This window comes from Pagrus pagrus (assembly GCF_965226575.1).
Source record: "Pagrus pagrus genome assembly, chromosome: 10".
Lineage (NCBI taxonomy): Eukaryota > Metazoa > Chordata > Actinopteri > Spariformes > Sparidae > Pagrus > Pagrus pagrus.
Window position 1 is genome coordinate 1,423,695 of NC_140194.1, and position 17,808 is coordinate 1,441,502.

General features: G+C 44.7%; 1 protein-coding gene across 3 annotated transcripts in view; it reads left to right on the forward strand.

The window, feature by feature from the left end:
- The window catches only part of immp2l (inner mitochondrial membrane peptidase subunit 2), a 124,777-nt gene that overhangs the window by 19,327 nt on the left and 87,642 nt on the right, over nucleotides 1-17,808 (forward strand). For all 3 annotated transcript variants that reach the window (XM_084364730.1, XM_084364731.1, XM_084364732.1), the window contains exon 3: nucleotides 1,659-1,762. In XM_084364730.1, coding sequence (XP_084220856.1) covers nucleotides 1,659-1,762 — 104 coding nt within the window. The remainder of the gene's footprint in view (nucleotides 1-1,658; nucleotides 1,763-17,808) is intronic.

A 17,808-nucleotide genomic window follows, 5' to 3' on the forward strand; every position in this document is an offset into this window, starting at 1 on the left:
GCGTGGGTTTTCTCCAGGTGCTCTGGTTTCTCCCACAATTCAAAGACATGCAAAAAAGTCAGGTTAATCGGTTACTCTAAATTGTCCGTAGGCGTGAGCGTGAATGGTCGTTTGTCCCTATATGTCCGCCCTGTGTTGAACTGGCCAACGCTCTCCCAGTGTCAGCTGGGATCGGCTCCAGACGCCCGTAACCCGGGAAAGGACACGTGATTTCTGAATTTTCTGGATCCTTAAACTTTCTGATTATTTTGAGGTTTGCGTGACACTATGAGACATTTTTCTTTTGTAAATACTCAAGACTGAAAATTCTCCTTCAGTGTTTGTTTTGTGGCTGCTCCTGCATTGAATAAAGATCATGTAGCTGTGAATCATTTCCTGAAGTTAAACCATAAACATATTCAGTATTTTAAGATATTGATTTAAAATACCGCCCTGTGGGCTGGAGCGATGCTCGGCTCTGCTGCATGCATTTTTAATGATGAATCCACAGGCGGGTCGGTCAACATTCAGGAGGTTAAATCTTCACTCTTACCGAGGTCAGCGCTCTGGAATAAATGCTTCATGCTGCCGTTGTTTCTCTGAAAACTTTTCTCTTTAATTCTCAGAGTTTATCAAAGTGTTGCATCATCATCTCTGTAAAAACTAAATTAATGATCAGACGATGTCACACTCAGTGTTTCCACATAAAGTCAGCCTCACCGCAGCAGGAGTTTCAGAAACAAACCAGCATGTAATATGGAGAAATATGACTGCGAGGGAAGCTGATGAAGTATCCAACTCTATCTGATAAAGTCGCAGGCTGACGGCGCTCACAGGGATATTTATTTCGGGGCCGACAGATAAGAGATATCCTGTCAATTACCACGGCAAGCGTGAAATGGCCTGCGCACATCCCGTTTAATGAAACAGTCGCGATGTCTCTCGTCGGTGTTAGTGGGCTTCGTCACGCGTGGATCCGTCGACGAAGTGACACAAACCGAGTCAGAAGAAAAACAATTTCTATCGTCCTTGTTGTTGTCGAGGAGGGAAGAGAGTGTGTGATAGAGCTGTCATGGCGGACACGGTTGTTTGGTTGTTTGCAGCAACAATGAAATTTTATATGAAGTATTTTCTCATGCGGATCATCAGAGGAGAAGGGTGTTCGGTTTAAAAACCAATCACTAACTCTCCTTTGGAGACGACGAGGGTGAAAAATTAACTTCACACTCACTGTGAAGTTGAAGGAAAACTGTGGTTCTGCAGGTTTTTGCCTGATTGATTACACAGTTTGTGTAATAATTTCAAAAGAGCCTGAACGATACTTGTCTGTGAGGATATTAGAAAGTTAAAAGAAGATTTAAAGCTACGAAATCCATCAACACATAAAACCTTTCGGTCCTTAAAGATCCTTAAAGGCTACAACTGCCCCGAGTTATTACCAGGACTGACCACTCTTCACTCCCTCCATGCGCTGCAAACAAACACCAGACACATTTATATATTAACTACTGACATTACTGTCACATCTGCTGCTGCTCATTTTACAAAACATCTCCTCTTTCTGTGTCCTCAAACAGTAGTTTTATTTTAACTTATTTTAACACTGTGTGTGTGTGTGTGTGTGTGTGTGTGTGTGTGTGTGTGTGTGTGTGTGTGTGTGTGTGTGTGTGTGTGAGCAGCCCTTCCTGAACCCAGAGGGGGGGTCGGACTGTGACGTCGTCCTGCTGAACCGTTGGAGTGTGAGGAAGTACCAGGTCCAACGAGGCGACATCGTCTCCGTCATGTGAGTGACCTGTTACGCAGAACGCATCAAACACAAACACAAACACAACATGAACACATGAGGGTCTCACACACTCAGCAGCAGTCAGTGTGTTTCTGCTTTCTGTGGATGAAAATGTTCACAACCTGCACAACTGATCTAAAACTTAACAACCACCTCAATGATAAGTAAAAGTAAATTATACATATATTTACATGTATATACTGGATACTAGTGGTCGAGCGATCATCGGCCTGATTGATTATCAGATTCAGTCATTTGTTTTCTGATAAAGTAAATAATTTAAATGATTTAAAAATGTGTTACTTTGGCTCTGATGCAAAGTAACTAGTAACTAAAGTTAAGAGTACAATATTTGCTTCCAAAATATAATAAAGTGGAAGTTTTATATCTTCTCTGCCTCCTCCATCAGCGGCTGCGTCCTCTCTCACAGTTAGAGTTGCCTCAGTTATTCCAGTTGTTCACAGCGACCTGCGGATGGTGACCGGGGAGAACTGTGACTCTTCCTGTCCTGGTTGAGCCACGACAGACACATTTCCTTTGTGCTTTAATTCGACCTTCATTAGTATTTACAGAGTTATATTAAAGCACATGAAAACTGTCCATCGCCAGTTTAAGTACAGTAGTTGAGTAAATAAATAATACATGTCATCACTGGCTGTCACCATGACGACTGTGTCACAAACATTATGTTCAGGAAGTCTTTTAAAGCTCAAACTTAAACATGATTTGAAAGATATTTTGTACATTTTGCAACAAATCCATCAGTCATTCCCTCCGTATGATGACTCTCTGTATTTATTTTAATCATCTACTGTAGCTGGATTAAAGTCACCGGTCATTGTTCTCTGAGGCCAACATGGCGTCCTACACACAAACAACAAGTAAACAACTCTGTGGAACGACACGAAACATACAAAATATCAGATGATGAATCAGATAAATATCTGAACAAACTAACAGCTGAGATCAGTCTGATCAAAGTGTTTTCAACATTCAGCGAGGACACAGTTATTCATTTATTAGCTCTTTTTAAATGACAGCTGGAACAATAGGACCGGTCTCCGTCTGGCCCTTCATGGCTACAGAGAGACGAGTAATTCATATGAATAAGATCATTTTTTAGTCAAACTGTCAAACACACAGTTGGTCTGTCAATGATATTTCAGTATTTTCCCTCTGATGCCACAGTGAGCCTCACAGTGAGTTCACACGCTCGCTGTGTTTTGTTTCTTTGATTTTCTTCTGGTTTTGTTTCGTCTCGGCGGCTTCTTGTTTTTTTGATTATCAAACTTTTGGATGCTTAATGACAAAGTGGCGCCGTAGCAAATGCAAACAGGGCTAACAGCAGGTCGCTTTCAGGCAATCAGAAGCTTGTGGAAGATTTTAGAAAGAAATGTGAAGGTTTGACATCCGTCAGCGGAGACAGACAGCGGAGACAGACGAGCTGCGGGAAGGTGACGAGTCAAAACATAATTAATTTCAGTGGGATTCAACCACAGCTGCCTGTTGCACCAACACTGTTTTTTGTGAGGTTTGGATGTAAAGGAGAGATTACTGTCAGGCTCGTTCGCAACGAATAAAGTAAAGCTGCTTTTTGCTGAAATCATTGTTGCCGACGTCGATGGTCGATCAGTCAAACCACAGCTAGGTGATGTCAGACAGACGATAGATGCTTTCACCTGTGCATGTTGTGGCTGTCCGCAGCGTCCTGCTGTTCAGTTATTTTCTGCTCCTCTCTTACTCATGTAAACTATTTACTTTTGTGTGTTTGAGCTCAAGCTGCTGTTGCACCAGACTGTGTGACTGTGAGCCTTCAGGCTGACTCACAGGTGCTGTGGGACTGAATAGTTTTGTTGTTTTTCACTGTGGTGCAGCAGACAGGATTTCATCTTCCATTACCGTCCTGTTCAGGGTGCAGCGGTGGCCTTTGGAGCCGATATGACAAACTTTATGTCACCAACATGCTTCCAGCGCACCTGAACAGACGCCAGCTGTGAACTGAACATGATGAGAAAACAGCGAGATACGAGGGGGACGACGTGGTCCAGTCAAACGGTGCAGAACCACATCACAGACTGGGTGCATGACGAGCCGTCACCGCTCATTAGACGAACCTCGCCTGGGACTTACTGCCAGTTTTTCCGTCTGAACGCGGCCCTGAAGCCTCTCAGATGTCCGACCTCGGCACAGACTGTTCCATTAACGCTCCGTTTCTGTGAAAGTCACACAAACTGATTCAACCTGTTCAAACCGGAGTCGCCGCAGCCCCACCGGCTGCTCTGAGACCAGCAAAAGTGAGATTTCACACGAGGAAAATGACAGATTTGACTGCTGTTCTGAGCTTTTGTTAGCTCCAGGAAGATGCTGTCGGTTTTTACATTAGGAGTGTTTGCTGTGCAGCCTGCAGAGTACACAGGCTGACAGGAGGACAAACCTACTTCCATAATTACCCCTCGATGGCAGCCTCTCTCTCTCAGGGACATCCTGTTTTATTTTTGTGGTAGAGGAGATGTTTATGAAAGTCTATTCCTGGCAGCGCGGAGAGCAGGCGAGCAGCTCCGAACCATAATTTAACTCAATCTGAGGCTGAGAGCAGCGAGCACATTGCTCTCGTGTCGTGGCTGAATTGAAGAAGAGCCCTGCTTTCTTCGTCGGCGGGTAATGATCCAGCATCACGCAGCTGGACATATACAGCATATACAGTAGAGCCAGGAGCAGGGAATGGAGACACTGGTTCTGTAAAGTTCATGTGAGCGTAGAAACACTGACATTTAAATCCATCCTGCCGTCCTCGTGGCATTATCAGCTCGGTGCACCTCGGCCCTCCTCCCCCTCCGTGCCTTTTTGTCTGTTTGTCTTCTGATCTTCACGCCACCTGTTTACCTGGCAGCTCAATGAAGGAGGAGATTTTTCCTCAAAGCAACAGAAAGTTCAGTCCTCGCCATGTGAACCAGATCCGTATCAACTTGCCCCATCGCAGAGGATTTGGTTAAAAAACCCTCATTGATCTATCATCCGCCAAGAATATCGCCTCGGATTTAAATTTCAAATGTGATCCAGCTACGCTGCAGGGGAGGCTGACTCCTGCTTATAATTGGCACTCATTTTAAAGGAAAATTGTTGAAGGGAATATGCGAGTCCATAGAGTAATATCTTATTTACAGAATGCCTCTCATTTTCAGTGCGTGCTGGCGAAGGAAAATGATTGTGTCCCTGTATTTCTGAGGTGGCGTAGAGCCGAGCGCTGCCATGGGTGCAGACCATTACAAACCTGATTGATTTTGTGTTGGGCTGTGAACAGAACCATTTGCCTCTGAGCGGCCTCAGAACTGATTTCTGCAAAACATCATTTTCTCGGGGATGGGGAGCAAATGTTTCCCGACGCTTATAAATCGGCGTCACAAGAGATGAATCGAGTTCCCGCTCCTGGCTCGCCTGGTTTGTGTTTACGTTGAAAGGTTTGATGACAGCCATCTTGGATCAGCAGGGGATTGTCGGAGGGGGGGGGGGGGGGGGAGGGAGTTGTGTTGAAGTTTCACAGTCCATGAATATTCATCGATAAAACTCAGCAGCCGACGGAAACCTTCAAAAGCGGCGAGTTTCATTCCTCCGCGGCTGCGTCCTGTCGCTGTTTGCTTTGCGTCGAGGATCTCAGTGACAGCAGACGAGCATCAGCAGCTCCGAGCTGCCGTCTGCTGCCTCTTGGACGAGTGCCGACGCCGAGCTCAGAGAGTAGAGACGCTGTCAGGGTCACAGGTGTGGAGACACAGGGGGGGGAGCCGGGATTAAAACTGTACCTGGTGACATAATCCCTGTAAATCTACTCGGTATCTATAATCTGTACTGGACGTAAGTATATACTCTGTCCAACAGTGTCTCTGTCCTCGTCTCTGAGACTTTAAACCGAAGAGAAAAGAAAAGACACCTGAAGTATGAGTGACTGAATCCATCAGATCATGTTTCCTTTTCTTCAGCACAACTCCTGCTGTGTGTACTGCGGTGTGTGTGTCTGTGTGTGTGTGTGTGTCTGTGTGTCTTCTTGATTGTGTCAGGTTGTACTGAGGTTTGACACTCGCTGTCCTGGGTTTTAAATCAGGTTAATATGTAAGAAAGTGTCCGTCTCACCTGCCAGGTCTGATTTTCTCTTCTGTGTCCGTCCGTCACATCGTCCGCGATGTCTCAAGAACGCCATGGAGGGTTTTTTATATCAGGCACAAACATCCTCTCTGAATTTGGTGGACAAAAAGGTGAAGCTCACCGTGACCTCACAAAAAGACACACCTCAACAATTCATTGTTTATGAATGCAGTTTCTAAGACCTGTAACTGACAGCATTTATGTGCATGTTGGAGATTTTTCCCAAATAAATTCTGATCCCATCGTCCTCGCATGAAACAAACTCAGTGTCATATTTCCATCCTGTTTTCTTCATTGGTTTCCACAGTTTGAGGCTCCAGCGACGCTTTAAATTACGTCATCCTGTTTTTCCCTCTTCTTCTGTGATGGCATAATAGTTTTCCAGTTGCAGAATTGGCGCCACCTACTGTTTATCATGATGAACCAACTCCTAATAGTCACAAACAAGTAGTGGGTGGAAAATGAGTCTAAATTTGCATTTTCTTTTTGAATTCTTTAAAATGTCGGTGGAAATCTGTCTGTTGTGACATCAGCCATGTGTCCAGCTCAGCTGTCGGCTTGAGGCAGAGCCGGACGTCTGTCTTCAGCTCCTGGAGGGATTCATGAGGTCACCAGCAAAAAATGAGGATAAACTTGAACATGAATCGATTCCCTGCCGGTTCCTTTCTCACCTCAACTGCAGCGAAGAAAGTTTGAAGGTTCAGAAGTAAAATCTGGAGCTAAAAATCTTCTCTGTCATCTGAGATGCCCTGTCAGCGTTCAGACGTCTGCAGCCCCGCGAGCGCAGCTTCATCCCCGCGACAGACAGTTAATTTTAATAAGTAGTGTCATTGCAGCGCCTCACAAAGACTTCCTTCCTCCTTGTTATTATTCCCCTATTTAACAACATGCCTCCGTCTCCACGGTCTCCAGAGATCATGACAGACGCCAGAACGTCATGTTTAGTTTCTTTTTAGTTGATTTTTCAAAAGTGCTAAAACACACTGGGGGGCGGGGGGGAATGAAGGAAATGAGGAAATGAAGTACAAACTGTTCAGGTGAGGGAACATAAGAAGCCCGTGGGGTTTCTAAAAACATCTCAACCTGAACGAGACGACAAACAGAGCTGCAAATGACAAGAAACGCAGGAAAAACAACAAGCAGAAATAACAGAGAGGAAGTCAAAGGAATAAAATAAATGAGGCCTGTGTTTGTGTTTGAGTCCTCAGGTAGTGTCAGCTAATGGAGTAATAATTTGCTCTGCTTCTCGAAGTGTATGATGCAGCTGAAATAACATTCTTGTTGTCTTTTACCAAAGAAGGTGGTGAACTCTGTGACTCTGAGAGCCGCTTTCATTCGTCTGAAAGTTTGTAATGAATAGATGTTGAGGTCTGTCGTCACACGTTGTCTGATAAACATCAGTGAGAGTCGATGCAGAGAAGAAAGTTTGAGCGAGAACGACCGTCAACATGGAAACATCAACGACAAATGACAAATCACCTCATGATGTCCTGAAATAAACAGTTTCTTTGCCGTCTCTTGCTGAGTTTGATAACTAGTTCGGTGTCATCAGCGAATAGCAGCACGGAGCACGCTACCATAAACACGATGAAGCAGATGAGGAGCGATGATGTCGGTGCTGTCAGGGAAACAGTGAAGTTGTTCCCTGCGTACGACACACAACTCTCCAAGGACGCAAACTTTGATTCAGCAGCTTCCAAGTTGCCGTCTGACACTTTTCTTGGCCACGTCTGACTCTGCGGTCGCTTCATGTGACACATGAACATCATTAGTCGCATCACGGCATCATGACGGCGTCTCCGGGGGGAGATTACTGCTTCTTGACAAAGTTGTGGGTCATCTGGCGGCATCCGATTCTGTTTCTTGACTTTCCAGTGGGTCACATTGGTCTTCATCTATTTGGGGGTTTGTGTCTTCTGACAGCATTCCCGTCTTACTTACTAACTCTGCGTGTTACTGTTCCCAAACCCACGTCACTACATGAAACAAAAGTCATGCCTCTCATTGAATAATTAATCCTATGATTCATTAAAATATTGATTTCTGCAGCTTCATTTGATCTAAAGCTGAAAACATTTTGTTGAAAGTTGATTTTGTAGCAGACGGAGGCATTTAAAGAACAGTGGAAGAGAAACAAGGGAAACAAAATGCAAGTGAACTGATCCGAAGTGAAGACATCCTCATGTTTTCATGAGTTTGGACCCAAAATCAAGTAAAAAGAACTGAATTAACTGGACTCGTCTCTCCACACTTTCCCACAGTGTGATCACACCGCTTCACACATTTTGTCATATTTTCTCACACGGTTAAATCTGCTGTCACGCGCCTCCTTCAACACGTTTCATAAAAGAGACGGCGAGCGAGGAAATGAGCGGAACGTCTCGCTGCTCCGCCGCTAGTTTTTATATATTTATATCTGGTCAGTTTCCTGTTCAGCAGAGCAGGAAATGAAGCGTTCCCATCTTCTTACGGTTGAGATTTATGGCCCCGCCGGCTGCTAATTAGCTAGTAAATAATCAGGTGTAGTACAGTAAAGCAGGAGAGAGTGGAGGGCCCTTATCACTGCTGCTCACCAGCCGAACATTCAGATTTAATGGATTCCTCTCTGCAAGGGACTGTTTTAAAAGAGTGTGTGTGTGTGTGTGTGTGTGTGTGTGTGTGTGTGTGTGTGTGTGTGTGTGTGTGTGTGTGTGTGTGTGTGTGCAGTGAGGACATCGCTGCTTTGTCAGGACACTTTAGCTGATCCTCGCGGCTTCAAAGGACTGTTAATGAGAAGATTGATGCCGCTCTCTTTGTCTTGTACGCTAAATGTGAAGCCGGGAATTGATTAGCATAGCTTAGCATAAGGAATGAAAAGGAAAGTAAAACAGCTAGCTTGGCACTGTACAAAGGTCAGAAATCCTCCCTGCTGTGGTATCGATCGCTCTCGACTCTCGGCGAGAAATCAAATAAGCGTATTTCACCGAAATGTCAAAGTATTCCTTGAAATTCTTCGTCGTCGAGTAACTTTCCAGCTCCGCCCAACTCTTCAGCTTCAGCAGAGTCCAGAGAGGAAAACATGTAAGAGCTGAAAGTGTTGTGCACACAGGTGACATGTGGGAACAGAGAGCTGAACACAGATAGATAACAAGCAGCTATAGGTCATATTTACATGAACACGTTGGAGTCTGCTCGTATCTCTAATTATGGCCCAGATGGTGGAGAAGAGCTGCGAGTCCCTAATCTATAAGACTTCACGTGAATCCATGTGGAGGTCTGAAGCTCATTTCCATTAAATTGGTATTAGAGCCTCGTTAATTAAATAGTCCCACAGAGGCTTCGGTCTTAAAGACGGGAAAACACTCCTCAGTCCTCCAGCAGCTCGCTGAGACCCGGCTGCACTGTGAGGGACACGTCCAGGTGTGTGTGTGCTGGTTGGACCGGTGGACCCACATCAACACATCATCATACCGGACCTGACTGAACGGGTCGACTGCCAGAGGCTGTCTACCAAAACAACATATATCACCAGCAAGTTACTCTTTACTCTGTTAAGAAGTAATAACATTACTTTACTTCTTACTTGGTATCATTATATTGATATTGTGTTGATAATCCAGCGAAGATGTTTTTGGCCTTCGGGAGCTCATCATGTCGCCTTTTCACAAGTGATCGAGAAGCTGGTGGTGACGCAGACTCTCCACCTGCCTCCAGTCGTATCTGAGGGTGGTTCGGGCCGGGGGACGTAATGTTGCAATGTTTTCAAGCTAGATCAAGATGCACAATATATATCTCAGTATTTTGAAATCTCCTCAAAAGCACTTCATAAAATTCCTCTTAACGGCACAACGTTTTTTGACGCACGTTCTTATTATGACCTCAGGCCCGCCCCGTAGTTTGGGAAATGAGGAGGCGATGCAGCAGAAACAAACCTCCTTGAGCAGAAATGGATAAAGAAAAGGGTCTTTTGAATGAAAGTTCAGCTTCAAAGCCCTGCCCGATGGTTCTCTCCACAAGAACAAAGTTATTTGCATTTTCTGTCGATGTGAACCGAGTTTCCACAAAAGGACGTCCAGTCTCAGATATCGCCTGTCGGCCGATGCAGAGCGCCCTCCTCCCCTTCACCACAGACAGACCACGGTGGATAGTTTGCTTCGGAGACGTATCTGTCCGCTCCCGTGTTGATAAGAGCATTAACAACTTGAAAAATATCCCTTTAAGGTTCATTTTTCTGTCTCTATCTCTGTGTGATGCATGCTGGGTAACAGGATGTGTTGGCGTTGTCTAACCAGAGTGGATGTGTCTCCTCTTTCGGGGATTCGTCTCCTTCCTCTCGCTCGCGCCGACATCAAAGCCGACACGGTGAGCCGCTCGCACAGATCTCCTCCCACCAGCGAGCTGGGAATTACCTCCACGCGTAATATTTCCTCGTCCGTCCGTTTAGCGGCGGCGAATCCCTCCCTCCCAGCGCCGTCAGTCAGTTGACACATTGAGGGCACGATGAAGACTGTACGTTAACGCTGGAGGGAGTGACACAGTTAAAGGCGGCAGGTGGAGGAGAAAAGAGGAAACGGCTCCATATGTTCAGACGTAAACACACTTCTTTTATTTCATGGTTTCTTCTCAAACTTTTATTCAGATAAAAGTCTGAATACTTGTTTTTTTAATGTGGATTTGTTTGATTTGATGAATTATTCTCAAAGAGCTTCAATAACCAGAACACTTCTAACTCTTCCTGCGGCAGATGACTTCAAAACGGCATCGACTCGCCTCAAATTAATTTAGAGAGTGTACTTTGTTTCTGTGTTGTCTGCACATTTTGTAAAATCTCAGAGTTGTTGTATCTTTAATGAAAAACAGAATTGCCAAAAACTTAGAGGGCTACATTTTAAATTTGATAAAACTCAGGCAGCTGCAAGGACATCAGAAAAACACTGTATCCTGCACAAAGTCTGTCATTTAAGATGTTTTTAACAATAATACGTGTTTTGTTTTGACTAAAGGAAAAAAGGCAGCGTTGGTTATTTGTTGAAAACTCAAAATGGCCTCCAGCTTTGTTTACTTCCCCCTGACAAGAAGTTGTGATAAACATCAACAGGTGTTGACGCCTCAGACGTCCTCTGCTCGAGGTCGGGATCATTTTTACATTTGACACCAGAGGTCAGTGTTAACGCTGCGGCTCCGCCCGGCAGTCGGAGCTGCTTTCTGACGACCGTGAGCTTCTTCTAACCCTGAAGAAGTCACAGGTGTGAGGACGTGTTGGACTGAAATAAAATAGTAATAATAAATTAGGTATATTGCAGATTTGGACAGTGGTCTTGTGGTTTAGTCAAGCGGTCCTAAGTGATCTATATTTCATAGTAACATTCAGTACAAAAATTTCCATTTGTGCCTGCAGACGCTCCGTTCAGACCTAATGCAGCGACGCTCAAATATTTAAGAGCGATCGTTCACCTGCGGACGGAGATTTGGAAATCGCTCTGAATCCCTGGATTGAGCCGTGCAGCTGATGATGATTAGAGACACGGACAGTTTCCATCGATCTGAGCAGCACATGCAGGTGCTCCCCCAGTGGTCTTTTGAGGGGACAGACCTCTAAACCAAACTCCATTCAAAAAGCAGGTGTTTTTATGCGAGCGCCATGTTCTTTCACAGTAGAAACTTTAGTCACTGTGACGTACAGTCACACTCAGTTAACCAGCTTCATCCTCTCTGTCGAGCCTGGAGCCGCAGATCTCTTCTCTCACTGTCCTTTGTTTCAATTTTCAAATTGTAAACTGGAGTTTTTATTGTTCGACGTGCAAAATGTGACACTGCTGCTTTTCTTCATGGTGCTGTGAGTTTATCTGGCACCGGCAGTTGTTCCCCCCCCGTCGTTCTGATGAGGACGAGTTTATTATATTGAGTTTGAATATTGACAGCTCTTAAATCCATTTAATACAATTATTTCCTTTTAATCTTTAGGGTTGAAAGTGTTCAAGTCGAGTTTTAATGGTTGAGCGTTTAGTATAAAATGTTTTAGAGCTGCACAAATGAATCGATGGGTTAATCGAAAAGTGATTTATTTAAGAATAAAAGCTCTAAATTCTCAGATTTCAGCTTCTTAAATGTGAATCTGTTCCCGTTTCTTTCCTCCTCTGTGACAGTAAACTGAATATTTTCTGGCTGTGAACAAAACGAGACATTTGAGGACGTCATCTTGGAAACAATGATCCACATTTTTTTTTTCTGACATTTTATGCTCTGAACAACTTTCATAACTTTCATCGATTAATCAAGAAAATAATCCAGGATGAAAACAGTTGTCAGCTGCAGCCCTTGAACGTGTCACCGTCACTATCTCCTGCTGCTGCGATGCCCTCGAGCCTCGTCCTCTCCCCGCGTGCACAGACGACATTAAACTAAACGGCGTCGGTGACTGTGGATGTGTAAACAGGTTGAAGTGCGACATGTGGAGCTGAGCTGGAAGTTGCAGCTGCTCCACATCCTTTAACCCAGCGCTGGAAATGAGCTTTGATCCGGGGCTAATTCTGCTGCTGCTGCGAGGCTCTCCTCCGGCCCCGGGCTCCCAGTAGGCTTTGTGTCACCACTGTTTTAACACGGTTATATTAAGCGGACGTGTGGTGGTGCGGCATTAAAAACCAGACCCGGGAATTAAAGAGGAAGTGCCGACACGCTGAAGACTTGACGATGAATCCCTGCTCTTAAACTTTTCAGGGAATAACTCAGTTTCCCTCAGATTGATTTTTATTTTCTTTTTGTCATCACGCGCTCACACCAGCGACCATCTGTCAGGAGGAATTAGCCGAGGAGTTTCTTTTTATATCTGCGAGTTATATAACCAAGAACTGGGATTTTTGAGTGTAGTTTTACAGCTAAATCAATACACAGTTTTATGGAGGCAGCAGATTTACTGCAATACAATACACTGCATCACACCGCTCCATTAAATCACCACTCTGAGTGGTTCATTTTCAAGGTAATGATGACAAATTAAGACGACGTAAACCTTGAGTAAATTTAAGTTAATATTTCCGTGTCAGCTCTTACGTTCAGACCGCTGATGGTTTCCATCCACCCAGCGGCTCTGATTACTTTCACTAATCAGCTTATGACCCCTGATGCTCGCAGTATTTCCACTTAAGTAGTTTGAAAGTCAGATAAAATGTTTTCCCGCTCAGTCGAAGCTTTACGTGTTGTTTCTGTTCACACCAGAGCCGAAGTTAACTTAATTGTTTGAAATATTCAAACCTAACCTCGACGCTGTAATGAGATATTTGGTTTTGATCCTCGGCAGGTTTCTAAACTGCTTGGCTCAAGAAGTAAGGACGTTACTTTAGATATTAACAGCAGACAAACACACAGAGGGTCTTCTTATTTACCTGACGCCTGACGTGTCTAAATCATAACTATCCTCTCGTATCACTTAGAGAAGTCACAAATCAGAAATTGATATAAAGAAACCTTCATTTTTCGACAGTTGAAATCAGATGCAGTGTTGAAGTTGTTTGTCTCTGTAGATTTGTCTCTGCTTCTGTCCTCTGCTGTCTGTCTGCGTCAGAGTTTGACTTCATGGTGCATTCAGGTGCACGTCTGAAACTGTGAAATCTACATCGCATCGTACGGCAAAGGATATGTACACCGGCAGGAACGTCATGGTGCGTTCAAGTGCACCTGGAGAATTGTGTCGCCCCTAGTGTCGTTTATCTGGTAAGATAACTAAAAAAAGGAGTATCCAGTCTTCTTGTGAAAATTTGTCAATGATGCTTTTGAGACATTATTGAATATTTGTCTTCATTAGCAGTCGACAGCAGGCTTCACGTCCACACCACCGAACACTCAGTTCAGCCTCCATGTTAACCTGCTTCTCTGCAGTGAAGCTTGTGATAAATGGACCTGCAGCGTGCGGACGCACGGTCGGGGCTTTGTATTTTTGGCGACGGTGTATCCAGACAAGGGTTTTTAGGAAAAAACAGAAGCACAGACAGAGATGGATGGTTACTGCTCCAGGACGTCAGGCTATTTTTAGACAGCCATGATGCAGGTTACTGTCCGTCTGTCCGTCCGTCTGTCTGTCCGTCCGTCTGTCTGTCTGTCCGTCTGTCCGTCCGTCTGTCTGTCTGTCCGTCTGTCTGTCTGTCCGTCCTCTCTACACAAAAAGATCAAGACATTTTTATTTGGTTCAGATTTGTAATTAAAATATTCTTCCAGCCTTCAGTATCAGTAAAAACTAAAGTCACCAGCTGTTTGAGGACATTTCAGGGCCTTTTTTAAAAGATCAGATGAACCTTTGTTGAAACCTGGTGGGAGTTTTTCAGATACATTTTATTTAATAAACACGTTAGAAGGTACACAGTGCTTTCTGTCCACAATAGATTGATTCAAAGGAAATACTGGGCTCAGAGTCATGCTATACAAAACATAGTCAAAGTGCACAACAACAGCAAACATACTGTCGAAGACAACATGAGAAGAGATGCACACTCACACAGATGAAGCCTAACAAACCTGGGAAGCTATAATAGTATAACAGTTTTTTACAACAGTCTACAGACTGTTGATGACGGTTCTCAGTCTCCAGGTCATGTCATGCTGTATCGTAGGCTGATCTGATGGGAGGGGGAGACTCTGGTCAGCAGTCACCTTTGACTTTGAGGGAAATACCAAGAGGTTCTGACTGGATGAGCTGAGCGGCCGGTCAGTGACGTCTGGGCTCAGAAGTTCATGTTAGCGATTAAAAGAAGCTTGAAATTAACTTTAAACTTAACCGGCAGCCAAGGCGGGATGATGCGACCAGTTCTAGTTAACAGCCTCGCCGCTGCATTTTGTACAAGCTGAAGTGGAGCCAGGGCAGTTTGATTAAGACAGGTGAAAAGTGAGTTACAGAAATCGAAACGAGAGCAGATGAACGTGTGAATGATACGATCTGAGTCGGAGGTGGATGGTGGTGATCTGAGTTTTGAAGTGGACACGGTGGAGTGTGACCGAGGGGCCAACTGGACGCTGAAGGATGTATTTTGAGGAATTATTGTTGAATCTCGGTTTGTCAGAGTTTAGTTGAAGGAAATTGAGACATCCAGTTCTTAACAGCACGATGGGCTCGGAGCTGAGAGCTGCAGACAGGAAGTCAGGAAGTGCTGATGGAAACATGAACACGTTGTTGGTTTTGGTCTTTTTGTGGAATTTTTGACGAGGCTCATCATTTTATCTCCGTAATGAGAAACATGAAGCCAAAAAAACCAATCACAGCACAAAATGTTTGAAAGAGTTTCCAACACGACCCGTTCAGTGTCAGCTCAGATGTTTCAATATGGACCTGGTGCTGCTTTGTGGGAAAAGATTAACAGAAACACAGCTGGGAAGGTCTCTATTGAAGAAACTCTGCTGTTGCTCAGCGCACAGCGAGCAGCTTCGCATCCATCAACAATGCAAATGAAAATCAATGGCGCGGGAACAGGAAATCGTTGGTTTTCAAATGAGAGAAGGTAGTAATGCCAGTCACATCTCCAGGAGGCTGATGGATGAGAAACAAGAGGCCTTCAGGACGCCGACGCCTCCAGGGATTCAACGGGAAAACACCACTGTTCGACCAGCGCAACACAGAAACAGATCACAGGCCGTCTCCTTAAAAACATCGGCGAGTCACCTGAGATCGACTGGACGCTTTTAAAGTTTAAAGAATCATCTTGATTTGATGGAGAAGATGAACTCAGCAGTGAATGAATGTTGTATTGTCTTCGTCATCCTGCCGACAGATAAACGCCTCGTCATCCTCAGAGGAAGAGACTCGCAGACCTGCCGTGACGGAGATGATTCAGGATCTCAGCTTGTGAATCATCTGAATTACAAGTTTTGTGTTGAGTGCGGGCTGGGTGGTCTGCACCTCCGCCGCAGGAAGCAGCTGAAAGCCACCAGCAGAGCAGAGGCACAGATGACTGATAGCGCAGTATCCGCCTGTTGCCTCGGCAACTTGGTGAACTACAGACAGGAAGGAGGAGGACGAGGAGGAGGAGGAGGAGGAGGAGGAGGGTGGTAGGAAGCCAGGTTGTCTGGATGCAGTGAGGATGACATGATTGACAGAACTGGTGCAGAACACAGAGGAAGAGTGGAAGTGGCGGTTTGCGCCAAGAGTGGAGCGGGAAGAAAAGAAGCTTAGCGACGACGGCTGTGAGATTCGACATGACAACCCCTGATCTGCTTCATATGGATTATTCCTGTTTACACGGCCTCTCTGCATGCACACGGTGGAGAATATTTGATGCTTGAAGTTTTCAAACTGCAGGTTTTCCCAGTCAGATGCTGCATGAAAGTTTCACAGCGTAGGTGGAATATAAACACGCAGCCGGCTGAGGCCCGCACGTCGCTTTCATCCGGAGATTAGCGGGATAATTCCTGCGCTGATACTCGGGGTCCTCATGTTGCCACAGAGCTGCCCTTGGTGTGCCTTTGTCATTTGTCATGTTTAAAGCAGGGCTGTCGAGGGAGTGGAGGGCTTTGCTGTGGGGGGGCTGTTGGGGGGCGACCAGCCTCAGGCTACTGGTCATATTTCATCATTTAAGCGGCGCATCGCCTCTAAACTCCCCGCTGTCCGGCTCAGATGAGAGATAACAGTGGGAGGCTTGGCGCAGACAGCTTTGAGGCCTGTTCGTCACATCACTGAGTCTCTGAGGACCTCAGTGAGGACCACACCCCGAACAAAGCCTGGCAGTGAGGCGGGAGGGAGGATTTGTAATGTCACCGGCAGAAGCTGCGAGGTCTCGCAAACATTTATCTTTATTGACTTGCAGGAGCAGCAGCGGGGCTTACAGGGAGCTTCTGAGCATCTCTGACTTTAAAACAAATACAGATGGATGCAGAGTCTCTCCGACTGAATGACATTTTGAGGTAAAATACAAGTCAAACAACTTTATTTATGTGGCATCTTTCAAAATAAAGTCACAAAGTAATTTTTCAGAGTCAAGGAGGCGAAATGGAGCCAACGACAAGCAAAGAAAAGCATCAGATCAGATTTCTGTCCAGTCAGCTTTATGTTGGTTCAGCTCTGGTGTCCAAAATATGCAACTTTATTTTCTGACTGACAGATTTAAAACTTAATACATGTTCTGGATTAACAGCGATGAGACCGTGAATAAAACTTTAAAACTCGTCAGTGAACATTAGAGAGATACACGTAGATAACGTGATCCAACACTGCTTCCATCTTTTGTTTTGTTCTTTTGAGACCCCTGGTGGCAGAAATATCATTCTGTGTGTTTAACCGGCTGTCTGTCAAATGTGAAAGCAGCTTATTATTACTCATATTCACGCCTCTTGCTCGGTGGCGACCTCTTGTGGCCGTAGCAATTGTTGTCGCAGCAAAGGAGGAAGTCAGGTAAAGTAGTATAGGGAGCAACAACTCTCCATAAAGAGGTGGTCGGGTTAAACAAACTTTCACCAAGAAGAGCGCTGTTAGTGTCCAGAGCTGTAATATAGTTATTTAACATAAATCACAATGTTGTCCCAGGTTGAAGGTCTGGTACGTCTGCCGCAGCGGGAGTCACCAGCAATCTACCTATTCAGTCGTTTAGGTTTGTGGATATGTCGACATTTAATTTGACATTTTAGGTCAATAAAAGTGTCTTCGCCGCTTCAATAAAGTTATTTTTCGATCTAAATTTGGGCTGGAGATACCGGAAATTTACTGTCAAGTAAAAAAAAAATAGGTGAGTTCAAGCCACATGAATCCAGACGGATGAGTTTCAGTGGAGGTGAATCGTATCAATGTTATAAATTTGAAGTCATTAAACGTAAAAACCAAATATTTTGAAATGTAAAATGTAAATTTTACAGTTACGTACTGTGAAAACATTCAGAAAGAGCACACAGCATAGAACAATCCATGTTTTTACTTTAATATTAAACATGTTTTGCTCGTTTGATGTTTATTA